This window comes from Sinocyclocheilus rhinocerous, unplaced genomic scaffold (assembly GCF_001515625.1).
Source record: "Sinocyclocheilus rhinocerous isolate Xijiao unplaced genomic scaffold, SAMN03320098_v1.1 scaffold90, whole genome shotgun sequence".
Classification (NCBI taxonomy): domain Eukaryota; kingdom Metazoa; phylum Chordata; class Actinopteri; order Cypriniformes; family Cyprinidae; genus Sinocyclocheilus; species Sinocyclocheilus rhinocerous.
This window is the reverse complement of record NW_015657969.1, coordinates 913158-932308: the sequence shown is the minus strand read 5'-3', so window position 1 is coordinate 932308 and position 19151 is coordinate 913158. Positions and strand designations below refer to the sequence as shown.

At 36.4% G+C, this 19151-nt stretch overlaps 1 protein-coding gene across 1 annotated transcript in view; it reads right to left on the bottom strand.

Moving 5' to 3' along the window:
- The window catches only part of LOC107721837 (pleckstrin homology-like domain family B member 2), a 48035-nt gene extending 31641 nt beyond the window's left edge, over positions 1–16394 (bottom strand). The window contains exons 1-5 of the mRNA XM_016530007.1: positions 16127–16394; positions 7709–7777; positions 7511–7638; positions 5961–6133; positions 1304–1423 (exon numbers count right to left, since the gene is read on the bottom strand). Of these exons, the coding sequence (XP_016385493.1) occupies positions 1304–1423; positions 5961–6133; positions 7511–7638; positions 7709–7777; positions 16127–16150 (514 nt within the window). The 5' untranslated portion in view covers positions 16151–16394. The remainder of the gene's footprint in view (positions 1–1303; positions 1424–5960; positions 6134–7510; positions 7639–7708; positions 7778–16126) is intronic.
- Positions 16395–19151: the final 2757 nt, after the last annotated feature.

Sequence of the window (19151 nt, the reverse complement as noted above, 5' to 3'; positions counted from 1 at the left end):
TGAGTGGGTGCAGATTTGTTTATGTGAAGATTCATTCCTGGAGTCTAGCAACACGGTGTGAGTGAGAGAAAGACTGAGAGGAGGTGGCAATGATTTATGTCACTCTCTGCACCTCACTCAAAATGTTCAATCAATCAACAGGGAGAATCCAAACCACATCTGTGTACAGATCACACATTCCACGAGACAGACTGGCTCCCTGAGTGTGTGTGGGTTTACTTAGATATAGGCTACTCTAAGTTAAATCGGGCAAAACACACTTGTGGATGTACTCAACGGTAAAAGTCATATAGATATATACATTTAAATTATTCTTTTAGGGTTTGGGTTTGAGTTAGTCCAGCAATTCATCCCCTTAGAATTATAAGGTTCTTCTGACATTTTTGTCAAAATTCATTTATTCACATATATATTTGTTATCTGTGCCAACTTATTTACATTGTGATGTTTTTTTAAAAGTTGTGTACATTTTTTCAAATATGGAATGCTGAGAAACTCAGTATCTCAAAACCGCACAGAATGCAGATAAACCTATATAGAACCTTATAAATTCCAAGGTGCCGAATTGTAATTAACCTAATTTAAAAAAATAATGAAAGTTATTCATTAAGGCTTTATTTGTGGCACTGAAACGGCATATATACCATAAAAATGTGGGAAAAAAAAAACTTTTACACACAGAGGAGGCATAAATCTATATTAAATTTTTGAATATAGAAAAAGGAAACTAAAAAAATCTGAAATTATAAAGGAAAATATATAAACACACTCACAAGGCATAAAGGTATGTGCGCCAAATAAATGATGTACATAACATTGTTGGAAAAAATAAATATATATTTTTAAATCTGATACTAGGGGCTGAGATGGGTCAGAGCTGCCTTATTTTACAACGGCTTTCAAGTGGCATTTTTATACAGAAATTGTAGCAAAGATTGCTCCGAGCAGACTTAACTTGGCTGTGTAAAGAATCCTTGTCTGTAAAGTAGACATTTAGCACTCTTAAAAGAATTCTGCTACATCAAAGGTTTAGAGGATCCTATTTCAGACTGCAAAAGAGCTGTGGCAGATAACTGAAACCATGTATTACACACACACATAAGACAGAGAAGATCCTCCATAGATGTTGAGCTGGCGTGTTGTGATATGGGATACAGGCCGTGTGTGTGTACAAAAGATCAGTGGTTTCAGTTCTTGAGGGGGTTTGGGTGCATAAGATGGATAGTTAAAGAAGAAAGATGAAGAGCATGAAGAGAAGATGATGTTAAGATAATTTGAAAGACTTGGAAGGAAGAAAGGTTACCTGTGCTGTACACCAGCGGAGAGACGGGGCTCTTCTGAGGCAGCATGCTTTTCATACGGTTGGCCTCCTTAGGATGGTTAAAGCGAAAGATATAAGATTTACCCAAACAGAGTGTGTAACCTGCAGAGAGATGAAAATAAACACACATTTGGATCAATCTGAGAAAGACCAGATTAGTGTTAATATCACTCAAGTTCATAGTCCACTGAAACACAGAGCACTAGTAGACACCAGGGAAGCTGAAATATGAAATAACACTGAAATCCTCTAAACAACACTGAACCCTAGATGGTTCACTTTAAAAAAATCTTTCAACCTCATAATTCAATTACTCTGGTTATCAGTCAGCATGGCTGCCAATTCTGAATAAGAAAAGCTTGTTTCACCATAAAAGCTGATTTATACATCAGTTTTTCCTTATTGTCTCTTAGTAGACTGCTACATCCTGAGGGTCTGGGTCTGCTCTTTCCACTCATCTGAAATCAGAGACCACAGAACGGCAGATGGATGCAAGCCCGGAAAAAAGTCATAGAAAGCTGAATAACAGCTCATGGAAAATATGCAGGACCTCTTTTTCCTCCTCAGTGAAACCCCAAAATATTTGCCTCAGTGGTCTTTTCGCTAGATGTGAATATCTAGGAGCTAGTGTGAGCGAAAACAATTCCATCAAAACAAGAATTTTGAACGGGAACTGCCTGTAATGTATCAGTGGATTCAATGAATGAGCAGCTTTACAGAAGTCTAATGAAATAAACTTCCAGCCCAGCTGTGCAAAAATAATCTCTACACTGTAAAAAAAAAATGATATTTATATATTACTTTAACTCATTAAATTATTCAACAAACTTCAACTTCATTTTTTTTTTTTAGTTAAACATGCTCAAAAAATGATCTGAAATTACTCAGCCAGTAAAATTTAACTGAACTTTTAAGTTAAACTAGATAGATTTTATTACAGTGCATAAGTTTGTCCAGCACTTTTTACTCAGTGATGGAACCACATGCTACAAAGATGAATTCTCTAAACATCCAGTCGTGTGTCATTAACATGCCAAACCCTTGACATTCAGTCTCCTGTCTCAAACATTCCAGGGTTTAAAACATTGGCAGAACATTTCTTCAAAGCTTTCTCTGGACTTCCCTTTAATGTATCACAGAACAGACAAATACAGCTTGAGCTGCGGGATGTGCTGATTTCATAACAACACATGGACACAATGTGCAGGAAAATGAAACCCTGAGTCAGTCAACACACTTCCATAGGCATAACACGTCCAGAGAAACACTCGTGAAACAGAAACATAAACAGGCACACGTGTGCGTGCGTACACACTCATAAGTGTTTAGTCTACACAGCTGTGCTCCTAAGGCTAAATAAATACACTTTCAAAAGAACAAAGATGTACACATCTAAGCTTGGCACCCAAGGTGACTGTATTGCAATTCTGTTTCATGTACTTCAATACAGAACACATTTGTGTAGGTTCATAAAAATGTTTCCAAGACTTTCATAAAAGAGTTTACACTTGTAGTTTATTGCAAGTCTTTTCCTGCCCTTCTGCCCCACAAATGAATCCACAAACACAGCTGCTTCATCTTATAAACTCTCTCTTCTAAAGTCAGGCTTGGATTAAAAATAAGATTCCTTTGATCGCATAATCAAATGTGCATGTTACTTTATGAACAGTTCCCTGCTCAAATTATTGGATTAACCCAGTACCACAAGGAAACAATCTTCTGGTACAATAAAAACATGTAATATATATGTTTAGTGCTATAAATTAGAGGGGAGAAATAGTTAAGATCATAGCACGGATATTAGGTAAATGTTATTTGATAGATAAGAAGAAAATCATATCTGGCCTTTTGCTCAGGAAAACATGATGGTCACAGTTTGTGTGCTGACATGTGCAAACACTAAGAAAAAACAATCACATAATACAAACAACTATATGATACTCTAAAACAATTAGAGGAAAGTTAAGTTATAATATGCATGCATCAAAACCACTGAACTTCATTATTTTAAAATAATGCCCCCTACATGCATATAATTTTAATTACAATGAAATTGGGGTAGCATAATTATTTAAGGATTATTTAAAAATATTTAACTATCTTTAAAATTTGATTACCAAATCTAAATCACTTAAAAATATTTTCGATTACTGTTACAACCCTGCCTGAGTGTAATAAGTTGCAGCAACAGCAGTCTTTGTACTTGACAATCATTTACATTCAGAGATAAGCTGTGGATTTCTAAACTACTTGTTGTTATTTTTTTAACAGAAAATGTGAGAATATTATATAAAAGGTAGACAGTGCAAAAAGTCGTCTTCCTCTATAGCCTTTTATGACGTCACGCACGTCAATTTATGAACATGTTAAATATTTACATTTAATTTTAAAATTATGAAACTATAAAAAAATATATATATACTCGCGTCCCGGAACTGCAGCGTGGATTCAATGTAAAAATCTAAACCACATATCCAATCAATTTGCTTAAGAAAACGATAAAAAAGAAAAGAAAACAAACCTTTCGAGAAGTCCCATTGAGCGAGTACCTCAAAGCGCGAGCGGAGTTCTGCTGTCAATTAGTGTTTGACGAGAAAGCCATGACCCGCGTGCGCTTCACTGTATGATAAACGCTCGACCGCTTCACTTTCCTCCTCTCCTGAGGTCAATGAGACTAAAGCAAACGCTCCAAACCCAACCTAAAGGGGTGGTGCTCTTTACATACTCAAGGACAACATGGGAGGGAAGTCTGGCTGTTTCACTTAAATTGTAACTCGCATTTGAAAGCAAGTCAAAGTTTTTAATGAACAGTTTCAATGATGCGTTACTATGAACACTGGTAATCTCGAACCTTACCCGGTATGTTAAAGCAAACACTTGAAAAGTAAGTGAAAGGGGCGATTTAACCCCACCTCCTCCATTTTCTTTGTCTACCTACTCAGAGATAGATAAAGTAGTTACCTGAGAGAAACCCCACAGAATAATCTGAGGAGAAGAAACAACCTATAACATGCAGATTCTAGAATCAAATCAAGTTTATATGCACTTTCCCCAAGATATTTGTACAGCCCTCTACAGGATTTGCCTATTGAGGAATAATTTGTGCAACTCTGACTGAAACCATCAATTTTTCCTCTTGCACAAGACTGAGCATAATCTTGTTCAGTTTTCTGACCTCTCCACATCACATTGTGGATGTCTGCACAAAACTGCCAGCGTTCATCAATCATGATGCTGTAGACAATGAGAAATCTGATTTCAGTCTGGCTCTAAAGTCAATAGTATAAAAAAGATGTATAAAATTGGACGTGTTTTTAATTTTTTTTTAATGACAAAGACCACCAAAATATGATAAAACGGACCCCCTTTCTAAAATATTAAGGCATCTATTTATGTTGTATCTGTCATCTGTATATAGACCCATTTATACTTTGAAAAAAGTGTAAGATAATATATAGTTTCTGATATTAATTTGTTCGAATTATTAATAAAAATATATTATTAGACTACAAGAGAAATATAAAAAAAATAAAAAATTGTATATCACTTTTTTCATAGTAAATATTGTTCTTAGAAAGTGCAATATTTTATATATATATTATTAATTAATTATTTTAAATATTCTCTCGGAGCCAGAGTAGAATTTCTGCTGTTTACATACCAGACACCTTAGTCAGGATTAGATAACTACAGGACAGACTCACATAGTCTGGAACAGTATAATAGTAGATTAGTCTGACACCAATCAAAGAATTTGCCAATCAAATGAAGTTTTGCAATTGCCTGGGTCGAAGTGACGGCACTTGTTGCGTCACAATGAGTGGAGGAGGTGGAACAGACCTCTAACTGAGCTCTGCTGATTATTACCAGCGCTGTAGCTCACGTGCTCTCAGTTTTAATCTAATTGACTCAAAGCATTTAGAGTTAGGGGAGGTTAGCCTCAAATATGCCTTTATTTCTTATTGAAAGAACATCCTTTTATAACTAGCATGTGGCTTCTTTTTGCAATACAGATGTATAAAATGAGTTCCTTCAAAACGGCATGGTCTCTCTGTAGTTTTCTAAAAGCATTCAAAAAGAAATTAGTTTTCATTTGCATCACAGTCGTGCCTATTGGCAGTTCCTCCCACAGAAACAAAGACAGAAGCGGAGGACACATTTCTCAATCCCGCCAATATTTGCGCTTTATGACTGAAAAGTGTCAGAATAAGTTTGGTAAATGTTTATCTGACTCGCTCTCACTGAGATGTGAAAGAAAATAAGCATAGAGAATGATGGATCGTTCGTTGAGGAACTCAGTGAGGCTAAAGAATGCAGGAATTATGGGAAAATACATCCTTGGGGAAGAAAAGCTGAGCTCGGTAGCTCACTCTAACACTTCTGGAAGCTCTGAGTCACAGCGTCGCATTAAGAAAAGATCCAAAACCACTCTAATTAAACTCAGTGTGACGTCCAAAACCAAGACCCTGCTGGAAAGACACATTATGCATTTCCAATACATAATGCACTTCATTCCCAGGTCATAAACCTCTTTCCCTTTTCATTTACTCAGACACTATGTTTTCCAAAGTAAACAAACAAAAATATGCATGCAGTAAATGCATTTTCAGTGAAGCGCTATCATTCCTTTTGTGGTTACCTTGCATAAGTTGTGTGGGTCTGGTAACAGGAACTCCATCGAGTGAACACAGGTGTCTGCATGGGTCAAGAGTGACGACCCCTCCTCTGTTCTCAATCCTGCAGTGTTTGGCTTCAATGCCGGGACCCTCAATAGTGATGTCCTGAGCGGCGTCCGATCGCAGGCCTCCGCTCCTTGAGTTCTCTCCAGCACTGGAAAGCTGATCCAATATTTTACACGGGTCCTACTTCTTGCCTTATCTTTCCGCAGACGTTTTCCTCTTTTGTTTTTTATCCGCCATCTCTATCTTTCTGTCGCTCGGCTCGGCTAATGTCCGTCCCATGCACTGAAAGCTCTCTCCTCCACATCACGAGTAGACACGCCCCTTATTGCTGATTGGCTACAAGTTTGTTTTGCTATTCGGCCCGAATCAGTTTTCTAAAGTGTTTTTGAAAAATCACATACCCTGCCTTTAATTTCGAATTGGACTCAGTTAGGGAGTCATTTGTGAACTATTTGTTATTGTGAAGTAATGGTTCTGAATGATTTTAACCTATGAGTTTGAAACCATTTTGTTTTAGTTTTTTTATGATTGATTATTTGTTCGTGAATTGAACTCTACGGCTCATGCTTGTGTGTTTGTTGAATGCGAGAAACCCTTGTTTGCGCTCTTGATATTTGACTAAATTTCACACAAAGTCATCTGCATTGTCGCCAATGGCTACTGGATTTAAAATGATCATAATTTATTTTTTTTTTTTTTAGTCACAGTCTGGAGATTTGTTGCTGGCATGATGACACACTGTTCCAAGGAATGGTGTGTGTTTCTGTTTTACATTTCCACTCTTCTCTGACCTCTGCTGGCTCACACACTCGACCAGTGACGCAAATCACCCCCTTACAGCTTTACTTAAACACCTCACAGTCTACTAACGGATATGGTCAAATATTTGCTCTTTTTATATCAAAACATAATTAGACTGCCTTGAAATAGCACGTTTAAATCAGTCTTTGTGTGTATTCAGCACTATGGCGGTACTGTAATACTTGTGACTTTATTACTCCATCCCACTGGGAGGAAGTCAGCTTGACTCCTTGTCCTGTCTCTATTCTGATAGGTTGCACACTTCATTTCCTGCACCATTCTCAGATTGCATTCCAGCGTTTACCATGGTGACCGTGATAAGAGGGGCGAGGAATGAGTGGGAGCCGTGTGCGCAGACATAACCAATGCAGTAAATGTCATTAGGACAAGCCTGACACCTGTGTGTAATCAGAAACAGGTGGACCCTTCTTGCCATTTCTATAAGGTAAAGATTAAATAAGATGCTCCGGGTTCTGGCTTTACAACAGAAAATCCCCATTCATCCACCTTCTTCCTCTATGATAACCTAAGTGCACTAACAATAAAAGCCACATGCATCCAGTGTTTCATGAAGGCACAAACAGATAGAGGGTCTTATTTACAGATCTATTCTTTACAGGCTATTGTTCATGGTTATTTGGGTATTGTGTGAGGGAGGGAGATCAAGAGATAGGCAGAAACAAACAGAGAGAAAAAAAAAAATCACATACCCTCCTTTAGAGGTAGTAAAGTAATGGCTACACTGAGCCTTCCGCTGCCCAGGCTGACTAGGTGAGGGGTCGTGGTTTGTACTTTCAGTCCTTTTCCTGTGTCAGTCAGGTCCAATGGTGGACTCTAAAACAGAGCATTACAGCTCATTAACAGTTCCTACCTCTAAGAAGAAAAGAACAAATGATCCACTAACCTTAGGAGAACCACGGCTGTGATCTGACTCCAGTTCGAGGACACTCGCCGGGTTGTTTGGCTCTGTATCCTGTACCACACAAGAACAAAGAGCTGATATGCTTAAACATATACATACTTGTTGTATAATCGTGAAAGGGCTTTACAGACTTAACTCCTCAGGAAATATGACGTGTACTTTAACCGAAATAGTTAACCTAAAAATGAAAATTATTCTAACATTTTCACTCATATGACTTTAGCAGTTTCTTAAGTAGAGCACAAATACAAATTTAGCTCGTAAGATTTTATAATATTTTTTGAAAGAAGTCTCTTCTGCTCACCAAGGCTGCTTTTATTTGATCAAAAATACAGTAAAAAGCTGTGAAATATTATTACCATTTAAATAACTTGTTTCTATTTCAATATATTTTAAGTCTGGCAAATATGAATTGTCTGCAGTCATTACTCCAGTATTCAGTGTCACATGATCCTTCAGAAATCATTCTAATGTACTGATTTGGCACTCAAACATTTCATATTATTGAACAGCGTTGAACAGTGAAAACTGTGCTACATTTTTTTTTTCAGGATTCTTTAATGAACAGAAAGAATAAAAAAAAATTTTTGAAGTAGATTTTTTTGTTGTTGCCACTTTTGATCAATTTAATGTGTAAAATAAAAAAAAAAACCATACTGACCCCCAAAAAATCCTTCTACATTCCATGTGATAACCAATGCAGTAAATGTGAATATGATTTTACTGCTCGAATGGATGGAAAGATTTTTCTGTGAATAATGACAAATTTAGATTTGTGGATTCACAACACCTGCAATATAATGCATGAGTACTTTTATAATATTGATACAATTCTGGCAGTGTCTGGCAACCTTTAGCTTTTATTTGGAGAAGAGCAGCATGAACATAGAATTCCTTCTTTTGTGTTCCATAATCAGAGGCGTCATATGCCCATTCAAAGTGAGGGGGCACGTGCCGAATAATAGCCGAATAATATTTTTTTATATTTGATACAATCACACCGGTGTGATTAGATCGTTCAGTGCGGCACAGCATCAGCTGCTAAATTCAAATCTGCGTTCGTGCTTTGGCTGGCGCTGAACCAGAGACAGACGCGTTTGTACAGCGCTGCATTATAACCAATCACACACGATTCTGTTGAGCTTATGAATGCAATGGCCAATCAGAGACGTGCAGATGAGTCATCTCTGAAACGCCGTGTTTTGTTTACTTGCTCGCTGACTGAATTATCTGGTGAATTCTCTCATCAGAAACAACAAAGAGCAGATGTGCGTACGAAATCAAGTAAGATATTCATTTCACAGTGTAAACTGCTTCAGTGATTTTAATGGGAGTTTTTGAGATATGGGCTTACATTTCTGCCACAATTCTGCGCGCGAAAGATCATATTTTGAGCGCACAATAGTGCATTTTGCACACGCGCGATCTGAGTTTGTGGAGAAAATTTTCGTTTCGCAAAGAAAAAAGTATTTCGAGCGCACGGAAATCAATTTTGCATTTAAAATACGTTTTTGGATGTGTGCAGACCTTCTCTTTTGCGCCTGCAACGTTTCACTAGCTTGCTCACCTGATGCCCCCCATCTGTGCTCGCTAAATGCCAACAGCTGGTTATCTGTCAGTTCTAGTTTGAACACCACTGAGTGAATCCAGATAAGAAAAAAAGCTATTATGTTTAATGGCACTCCAGTAACAAGATGGGCACTGCAAAGACACTCACAAACAGCCCCTGAGGGCCATAAACATCATATTTCTGCTAACCCTGCTCACCCACACAGATACATACATTATATACTGTATATATATATATAGAGAGAGAGAGAGAGAGAGAGATGCTGCAAAAATTATTTGGACACTTAAGACACAGTTAAACTGTAATATTTTCACTGCATTAGAAACAAAATATCAAACCAAGTGGTTGCAAATGCAAAATGCTGCTGGACTGCAGAACTGGCTCCAAAAATATTTTTAGGGAGGTCAGTTTGACTCAATTTTCATAATTTAATCCCCTTGTTTTTTGTAAAAGATTTTGCTTCAGAAGTGTTCTTGTGCTATCTTTCTTTAAAATAAAAATGATATTTTGTTATATCTTGTAATGACAGTCATGCATTTTAAGTGTTTCTCAAGTGTCCACATAAATTTTTGGGTTCTCCAGACCTGAAAGCCTGAGAGGAACATCTGACCATATACCGCCTCACGCTGTTCCTATTTCCTCTGATACAAAACTGACTTCCCGAATGAGGTCATTGCTGTTCAAACACCCTCATTTCCAATATCACTCGCCAAGGTCCAGTCAGAGTGCACCTACAACCATGCTTCTATAATACTGTTTATCATGTTAGTAACATGTTAGCAGTTATGCTTGTAAGTTTACACACTCCTTGCAGAATCTGTAAGATATATGATATTTAAAAGTGATCATAAAAATGGCATTTTATTTAGCACTGCCCTAATATAACTATGTGATAAAACATTTAATAAACAAACACACAGGTAATAGGAAACATGTACAACTTTTTAGGCCTGCTTAGGTACAATACTATTGAAAAGTTTGAGGTAGGTAAGTTTTTTTTTTAATGCTTTTGAAAGAAACCTCTTATGCTCACCAAGGCTGCAATTATTTATTCAAAAATAGGTATATAATAATAATAATAATACAATTTAAAATAATAAACAACCACCTAATATAACTATGTGATAAAACATTTAATAAACAAACACACAGGTAATAGGAAACATGTACAACTTTTTAGGCCTGCTTAGGTACAATACTATTGAAAAGTTTGAGGTAGGTAAGTTTTTTTTTTTATGCTTTTGAAAGAAACCTCTTATGCTCACCAAGGCTGCAATTGTTTATTCAAAAATAGGTATATAATAATAATAATACAATTTAAAATAATTAAAAACCATTTAATAAAATATAATTTAAAATAGTTTAATAATTTAACCACAAGATGGGCACTGCAAAGACACTCACAAACAGCCCCTGAGGGCCATAAACATCAGAGCGAACATACTCACACTCTCTAATCCAGCTGCCACACGTAACATACTGTAGGTTGGAATGTGTGTGAAAACGATCCCAAAAGAGCAAAAAACAGAGTGGGAGGAAAAGGCAGGAATGTTCCATGCCTATTATTTCCCACGAGTCACTGGGAGTGTTTGGCATGCCATGCCAGTGGAGATGTAGTGAGAAATGGCCCTTGCTTTGGTCCTGCCATCCCAGAGTTGCAGTTACCATAGAGAGGGGCCCATGTGCATTTTTGCTAACCCTGCTCACCCACACAGATACATACATTATATACTGTATATATATATATAGAGAGAGAGAGAGAGAGAGAGATGCTGCAAAAATTATTTGGACACTTAAGACACAGTTAAACTGTAATATTTTCACTGCATTAGAAACAAAATATCAAACCAAGTGGTTGCAAATGCAAAATGCTGCTGGACTGCAGAACTGGCTCCAAAATTTTAATATATTTTAAAATGTAATTTATTCCTGTGATAACAAAACTGAATTTTCAGTACAATTACTCCAGTCTTCAGTGTCACATGATATCAAGAAACATTTATTATTATTATCAATGCTGTGTGCTTAAGTTTTTATTCAGCAAGGTTGCATTAAATTGACAAAAAATGACAAACATATATATATATATATATATATATATATGTTTGTCATTTTTTGTCAATTTAATGCAACCTTGCTGAATAAAAGTAATAATTTCTTTAAAAAATTAATTAATTAATTAAATTAAATAAAAATTCTTACTGACCCCAAACTTTTGAATGGTAGTGTATATAGACAAGGTTATTTATATAAATAACACTATAAACTCTCTTGATTTAAAGTGAACAGAAATTAAACAGTACTGCATTCACTAATTGAAACTGAGGTTAATTTACTATTTTTTAAAAAAGGGTCAACTTTATTTATTTTTTTAAGTCCTTTTAAGATATTTAAGACCCATGTCTGGCCACATCCCAAGAGGGCATTTGACAATAACACAACCTACTTTACAGCTAAACAACAACTGCACATGAACCATAAACCCCTTCCTCAACTTTCTTTGCCCTCTTTCCTGACAGGTAGACAGGCGTGTTCCTGCAGGAATGTCCCAGTGGTTTGCTTTTGAGAACTACTTGGGTATCACCCCAGGATGAAAATACCAGCTACATTCCTCTCTAGCACCTCTCCGTCCAATCAGCTCTTGGGATTATAGATGTAGGCAACTGTGGGGCAATAAGGGCAGGTTTGCTGTTTACACACTGGCTGATCTTTGTTAGATGACCCTGACTATGGCTTTATTCATCAAGACCTCTTGATTCAGGTAGAAGCTGGCAGCTGCAATGTTCAGGCATGTTCAGAAATCTACAACAAACAAAGAAGACAGACTTTTCATAAAGACTGTGGAAGGTTATTTACAGTACATGCAGGAAAGAAATCAAATGGGGGAAGGAAGAGGGGGAGAGTGTTCATTTGAAAACAACATTTATTTTATGAGCCACTGAGACCGGATTAAATATAAGACTGTGGAGACAGACTCCGAGAGAAAGACAGAAGTGTTACAAAAACATAGAGACATTAGATCTATGATGAAGAAACAGAAGAAGCAGGAAGGCCAGAATTTGACACAAAGGGCTTTTTGAGTCTTTGTGCTTTACACAAGACATGATGTGGGAGGACATTCCTGACGACTCCATCGACTCAGCTGTAACACACATGGGATGATCAAAGAAGGACCACACATTCAAATCTCACCCAGAGTTGCAGGACGGGTGGTGACAACCACACACAAGGTTAGCGTTTCGGCGGACAGGTGGGAGATTTAAAAAGGGAAACGGTCTGTCAACCTCCCCCTGTTTTCATTCCTGTCCCTCATCAGATCTAACAAGAACACGGGCAGAAACACCGTCGCTTTCCAGGTCATTTCCAAATGCGTTTGGCGTAGGCTGTGATGGTTGCGTGTTCATCTTTCTGCCCTACGTATGGGCTGTGTTCGGAATGGAATACTAGCTTACTATTTACAGTATACTGCCACTCTTAAAAATAAAAGTTCTATATTGGCATCTACTGTATGGTTTCATGAAGAACCTTCAAAATCCATGGAACCTTTCCATTGCACCAAAGGTTCTTTGTAGTGGAAAAAGTTTCTTTAGATTATTAAATTGTTCTTCTCCCTATGAAACAGATTTGCAACAAACTCTAACATAGAATAAATAAAGAGATTATATATAAGGGAAATATATATATATATATATATATATATATATATACACATTCTGAACATAGCCTTAGATACAAGAAATGTCATGAATGCAGGCTTTGTGTTGGCTCTGAAATTATAGTGCCATGTTAAAGAGATACTTTGACATGTTTGCCTTTTATTAGGGGTCATCATCTTTTGATTAAAGGTCACACACTCGCCTCTTTAACAATATCAGCATAGAAAACCCATCTGATCTCTTAAAGGTGGTGAAGCAGCAATGTTTAAAAATAACAATAGTTAACTATAAATACCATAATTGCGACAGCAATTTGGAACAGTTTGCAGCGGTATAGATATTTTGTTTTTCAATTAAAGGTGTGAGGAACTGAATAAATAATTGACTTGCACCATGATAATGCAAGATTCAGAAAATTGTCTGAAAAAACACATTAAGACCTTTCACATCATTAACCCCAAATTCCAAAGTTAACAAATGAAAAAGTGTGGAATGTTGTTACAGCTGTATCTGGCTCCAGGAATAAGAACCGAAAGGAAATCCACATTAGGCTGCAAAACCTTACGTAATATTATTCTTACAGTTTTCCTTTAAAGCACAGATTTCTTTTACCTTATTATGTAGAGCTTTTTACACATAAAGCCAATTTAAAAGGTCGAACTTTCTATACTGTACAAGTTTATGCAGCTTATTTTAACAAAAAGTTGACATTACATTAACCAAAACCACTTGTTTATTATTAATGGTGTATAATTTTATATATGTATAATATATGTAATTTGTGTTCAGAGATTAAAGTAATGTACTATATTTTGTTTCAATAATATTTAATTTTATATATTTTGTATTTTAACTATGCAGCATTTATTTAATTCTATATATAAAATACTACAAATGTTAAGAAAAAATTATTTGACATTTTACAGACATAATTACTTTTATTAGGTTTTGCATTTGGATATATATTTAGACATTATCAAAGACTGCTCCACTGTCAGACAATTTAGCCTTTTCTAATCATCCAATTTTTGTTCATATCCACCTTATTTTTCCCATAAGAGAGGGTGCGGCAATTTGTAAAACGTATAGGGTTGGCTTCCAGTATTATCCGCTTCCAGCTATTTTTAGCTGTACAAAATAGCTCGTTTTGCTGCTGGATATTACAAATTGGTGTGTCTTACCATATTATTTTAATGTGTCATCTTCATTATGAACACACTGGCTTAGTGCAAACAGTTTTGCCGTTTACTGCACATTGTTATTCTTCTCGTTATTTCCCTACAGTGGCTAATGAACAAGAAGTCTCGCACATTCACAGAAAACGGCTTACTTCCGCGTTGAAATATAAGGTCAGCAAGTGCAACAAAAGTCACTAAGTTTCATACCATTCAGATGAAGTAAAAAATAAAAAATTCGGAACATAACATTTTTCAATCTAAAATGATTGAATGTCACCAGAGGGTTCACCAAATAAAGGTTAATTATTGGCATCTATGGTTCCATGAAGAACCTCTAACATTCATGGACAGGGCCGTTACCGTCCTTAGCATCCTTAGCCGATCGTGTTCCGGGAGGGGGGGCGGGGGTTCCCCTCGGTCCGTTCGCCGCGGGGCCCCCTCAAGCAAGGGGCCCGGTGCGACTGCACCAGTTGCACCCCCCTATAAGAACGGCCCTGTTCATTGAAACTATTTAATTCCACAGAAGGTTCAATGGGGAACTCAAAATGGTTCTTCTATGGCAGGGGTCTCCAAACTCAGTCCCTACAGAGTTTCCTCCAGGACCAAGTTTGGAGACTGTTCTATGGCATCACTGTGAAAACCCCCTTTTGAAACCAAGAGTGTATGTTTGGTCCATAGTAAATCACCTGACTCTGAGGTGTTTTTGGATGCTAACAGACCTCATGCAGATTTTCTCACTGCAGGGGTTATACTGATTGCCAGAATCATCAGCACAAGTGATTACTATCTTTGTAACATCTGCACCATCAACAACCTGTCTGCCAATGAGAACTGTGTGAGTCAGCTGGATCACAGGTTAACACACCTGAACCCAATTGTGTGTTGAGTGGCAGGTCCAATGTTTTCACAACCATAGCATCTGCTTCACTTACAGCATCTAGCATCGCTCTCTTGAGTCTGTCCGCATGTTTATTTCTTTTCATCCCCTCACACTGACTCATGAAATAATTGCTGCTCTTATGCATGTAACTATAGCAATTGTGCTCTGAGTGTCATAGACTGTTTTTACAACCATAACATCTGGTTTGAGGGTTTATGCTGTTGTTTGTGCACACTGCACAGATGGGTCATTTAAGTCAAATAAAACAAAAACAATGAATAAAAAACAACTATAAACCTCAAATTGTTTGTTTGGTTCAGTTTGATCATTCCTTGTTCAATCAGGCAGCACTGTTTAGTGAAATCGCACCTCACGGCCCCGTTTGCTTTCAGTTTGTCTTAAAAGTGTCTCTGGTATTTGATGTTTACTCTATGATGCCTATCTCTCAGTTCAGGGTAATGATTCAGTGTCCATGACGAATTCAACATACAAAACACATCTAAACCCATGCCATGACTTGTGCCAAGAGCTGATCATAGATTAAGTTAAATAAATACTGTGGCCAAAAAAACATTATCAATCATATTTATCAGTATTTAACTTACAAAACATTAGACATAAGCAAAAAGGAGTGATTCAACAATTAGGGACACTTTTAAAAAGTTCATTTTCAGTTCATTTGGAATTTACATGAATCATTTGTTTAGTTTTTCTTTTAGAGAAGACTGGCTGAAAGCTTTTACATTATGGTAGAAGAAGAGGAATTGTAGGTGTCATAACCAAACTAATCAGTATCTATTTGTGATTTTTAATTGAGAAATTATTTGTGTTGTGTTAATGAGTCCAGCTTGATGAAAATGTCATTACCATCACACGTCACTATCATCAAAGGAATATTAAAAACCCACACCATCCAATATGTGTTCAAATATATTAACATAGATGAATCATAGACTGAAAAAGATAGATTTTCCAATATTTCAAATTAATATCCCTAATTAAAAATCTCAGTTACATATAGACAGACACTGCGCTTCTTTCGAATAATTAAAAGAACAGCTTTCTATTAAATAAAGTTTTACTTTAAGGATTATTTGTGCAAAACACAAGTCTCACCATTGCCGAAACGACGTCTGTCATTTTGAATGGCAGCTCCAAAGGCACAGCGCTCTTCCCCAAATATCCTTTGCGGTTCCAAATGACAGAAAGAAAAAGATCAAGCCAATTCAATATTTCTCTTTCTTTGTAAACTCCACCTCGCCGCCGAGCGTTATTGATAAAGCTGAAAACAAGCACTGTGTTACAAATAATTATTTCCAAAGAAATTAAGCAAGTCCTGTGGCTCTTTGGTGACTTAAAGGCGCTGTCCTGGCGCTCTTGGCCAGCGGCGACTCCGCTGTGCTATGGAATGCACAACAGCTGGAACTAGACCGTGCGCTGATGAGCGCATGCGCACTGGAGACGGCGGCGCGTGCAGTTCAGCCAGCACTGACTTCACTGGTTCTTGAGACATGGAACAAAACATTCACCTGCCTTTAATTTTTAAAAGCAACAGTTCGAAATTAACCAGAGAGTATTGATATTCTTAACACAGATATAGGCTACGTTTTCATCTTCACTATTTATTTGATCAAAATGTTAACATTTATATTAACATAGCCTCCCAGCAAGCAATTTTGCGTTTAAAAGACGTCTATTAGACGTCTAAATATAGCCTAGACGTCTAGGCTAAAACGAGTGTAAATTTGGGCTGTCAGTGAAAATCTAATAGACGTCTAATCATAGCCCATTTATAGACTAGTCATCAATTAGACGGCTATTAAACGACTACATATATACGTCTAATAGACAACAAAATGGCAATCCATACATACAGCTTCTATTAAGAAATATTTAATTTTTGACAACTTAAGACAATACAAAATGATAAAAATACAAAGGTTACTGGTATAGGGCTATAGCCAAGCCGTTAAAATTAGACCACAGAGTGGTCTAATTATAATACTTACCCGCCTGACATTGGCATGTGTTATTCAGGTGTCAAAGTTGTGCAAAAGTTTACTTTTCTTGGCCAGTTCTTGAATTCTGATTCGAATATATCAAATAGCCTACCAAAAAGATACAAACAATGATAAAAAATCAACCAGTTTTTTCCTCTCACAAATTTTTCAAAAATTAAGCTGCCAAATAAAAATATCCACAGTAAGACTATTTGTTTAATTAACACACAATGTACAACGTGTGTCATAAATTCACACCCAACATCCAGTTTGTGATTAGAGGTCACGTGTGGCTGAAATCTTTTGGTAAACAGGATGCTCCAGTGCACGCTCATAGAGTTTTCTTTAGCTCCGAAACAGCGGCGTATAATTACACTGTAGTTAGTGTCCTTTTATATAAGTTACTGCACTGGTGCCGACATGAAAAAAACAACAACAACAACCCCTGACATTCTTTCAGGATCTAGAATGAAATAAAGAGCGGGAGTGAACAAAAGGAGAGGCAAGAGTGTGAAAGAGAGGATGGAGAGAAGGAATATTGTTTGTTAAGGTCAAGACCACTGGTCTACACTTTCATGGAAAGAACAAAGAATGTCATAGTTTCAAAATGCAGCTGGTCATGTCGCTATGCCTTGAGCTTCTCAAAATTTTGACAAGATGTTTTTTTTTTAAAGGCTTGGAATTACATATCACTGATATAGATGGATCCAGAAGTCTGACCCCTAAAATTCAGGTATTTAAAGCGCAGGCTTTGTATTTCTTTTTGGAACTGATTGATCGTATAGGCCTCATTGATCTGAGGTGATGTATTTCAGTTTTTGAGTGAAAATTGCCTAAATTATCCACAAATAATGCTTTTACCACTCTGAAGCTGAGGTGCATAAGCTAATGATCAACCAGTTCCAAAAAGAAATACAAAACCTGTGCTAATCGAAAGAACATTTTGCATTATTTCTTGGTCACTAATCAAATCCGCAAATTTATGACACCATGTGAATCCTTTGTACAGACAGATGTTCTTGCTTCCATTGAAGCTCGTTAGATCATCTCAAATCATGCTGGAGAACATGATCATCAGATTTTACACAGGCTTATAGGTTTCAGAGACTTTCAATGCAAAATGAAGCATTTTTTGGACCCTACGGTATGTCTTCTGGTTCAAAATTTGGCTGCATTTCTCATTTGAAGTTCACTATCAATATTCAAACTGAAGGGGAAACATTCCCTTTGCGATATCAGTGAACAAAAACTGATTTTAAAGCCAAAGAGAAAGAAAGTAGCTGTGCTGATTAGATCTGTCTCTATTTTCTTTCTCTCTTCCTAAATACCTTCATGCTTTGAGCACATAATTATTTCTTCATTGGATTCAAATGCTCTGTGTGGACTCGTTCACATGCTCCTGATCATTATCTGATGGCTTTCCCATCCCAGAGACCCCAGAAAACATTCACTGGAATGTGGACATGGTCGCAGGGAACTGCAGGTGGGGAAGATCTTGCGCTCTGAAGGGCCCTTGATGTGCAGACGCTCACATTGTTTCTGTGAATACTGGTAAGAACATTTTTTAAATACTGAAGAGCAATAAAACAAGCTGAGATTTAGGAATAAAATACAGAAGATGATTACACGTGATTTAATTTTTTTTAAAGAAATTTCAGCATTTCATTTAAAGGGATTGGGTAAATCTCTCAAAGCCTTTCATGTTTGTTATGTTGTTACTGTTTGTACCGTGTTGTTACCTAAAACTATTAAAAATTGTTTTTGGTAATTTAAATAAAACTGAAATAAAATAAAATCTAAATATTAGATGAAAAACAAAAAAAAACCGGTCAAAATTAGAAATTGAACTGAAAAACTGAAATGTTATTAAAACTAAAAATGACATAAAAATATAGTTATAAATAAAAAAAACTAAATACTATAATAATATATAAATAGTACTTTTTTGTATTTGATTTTTTGTATCAATAAAAATTTATAGAATGTATTTATTAGTCAAAAAAAACCAACTCATTCTTATTACTTTAATGATAAAAAATGATGATACATTAATTAAATAAAAAATTATCCACCATAGTATTTATTATACTGGCAAAATTCTGAGAAAATCGAGGCAATGGAAAATCTGTTTATTGTTGTAT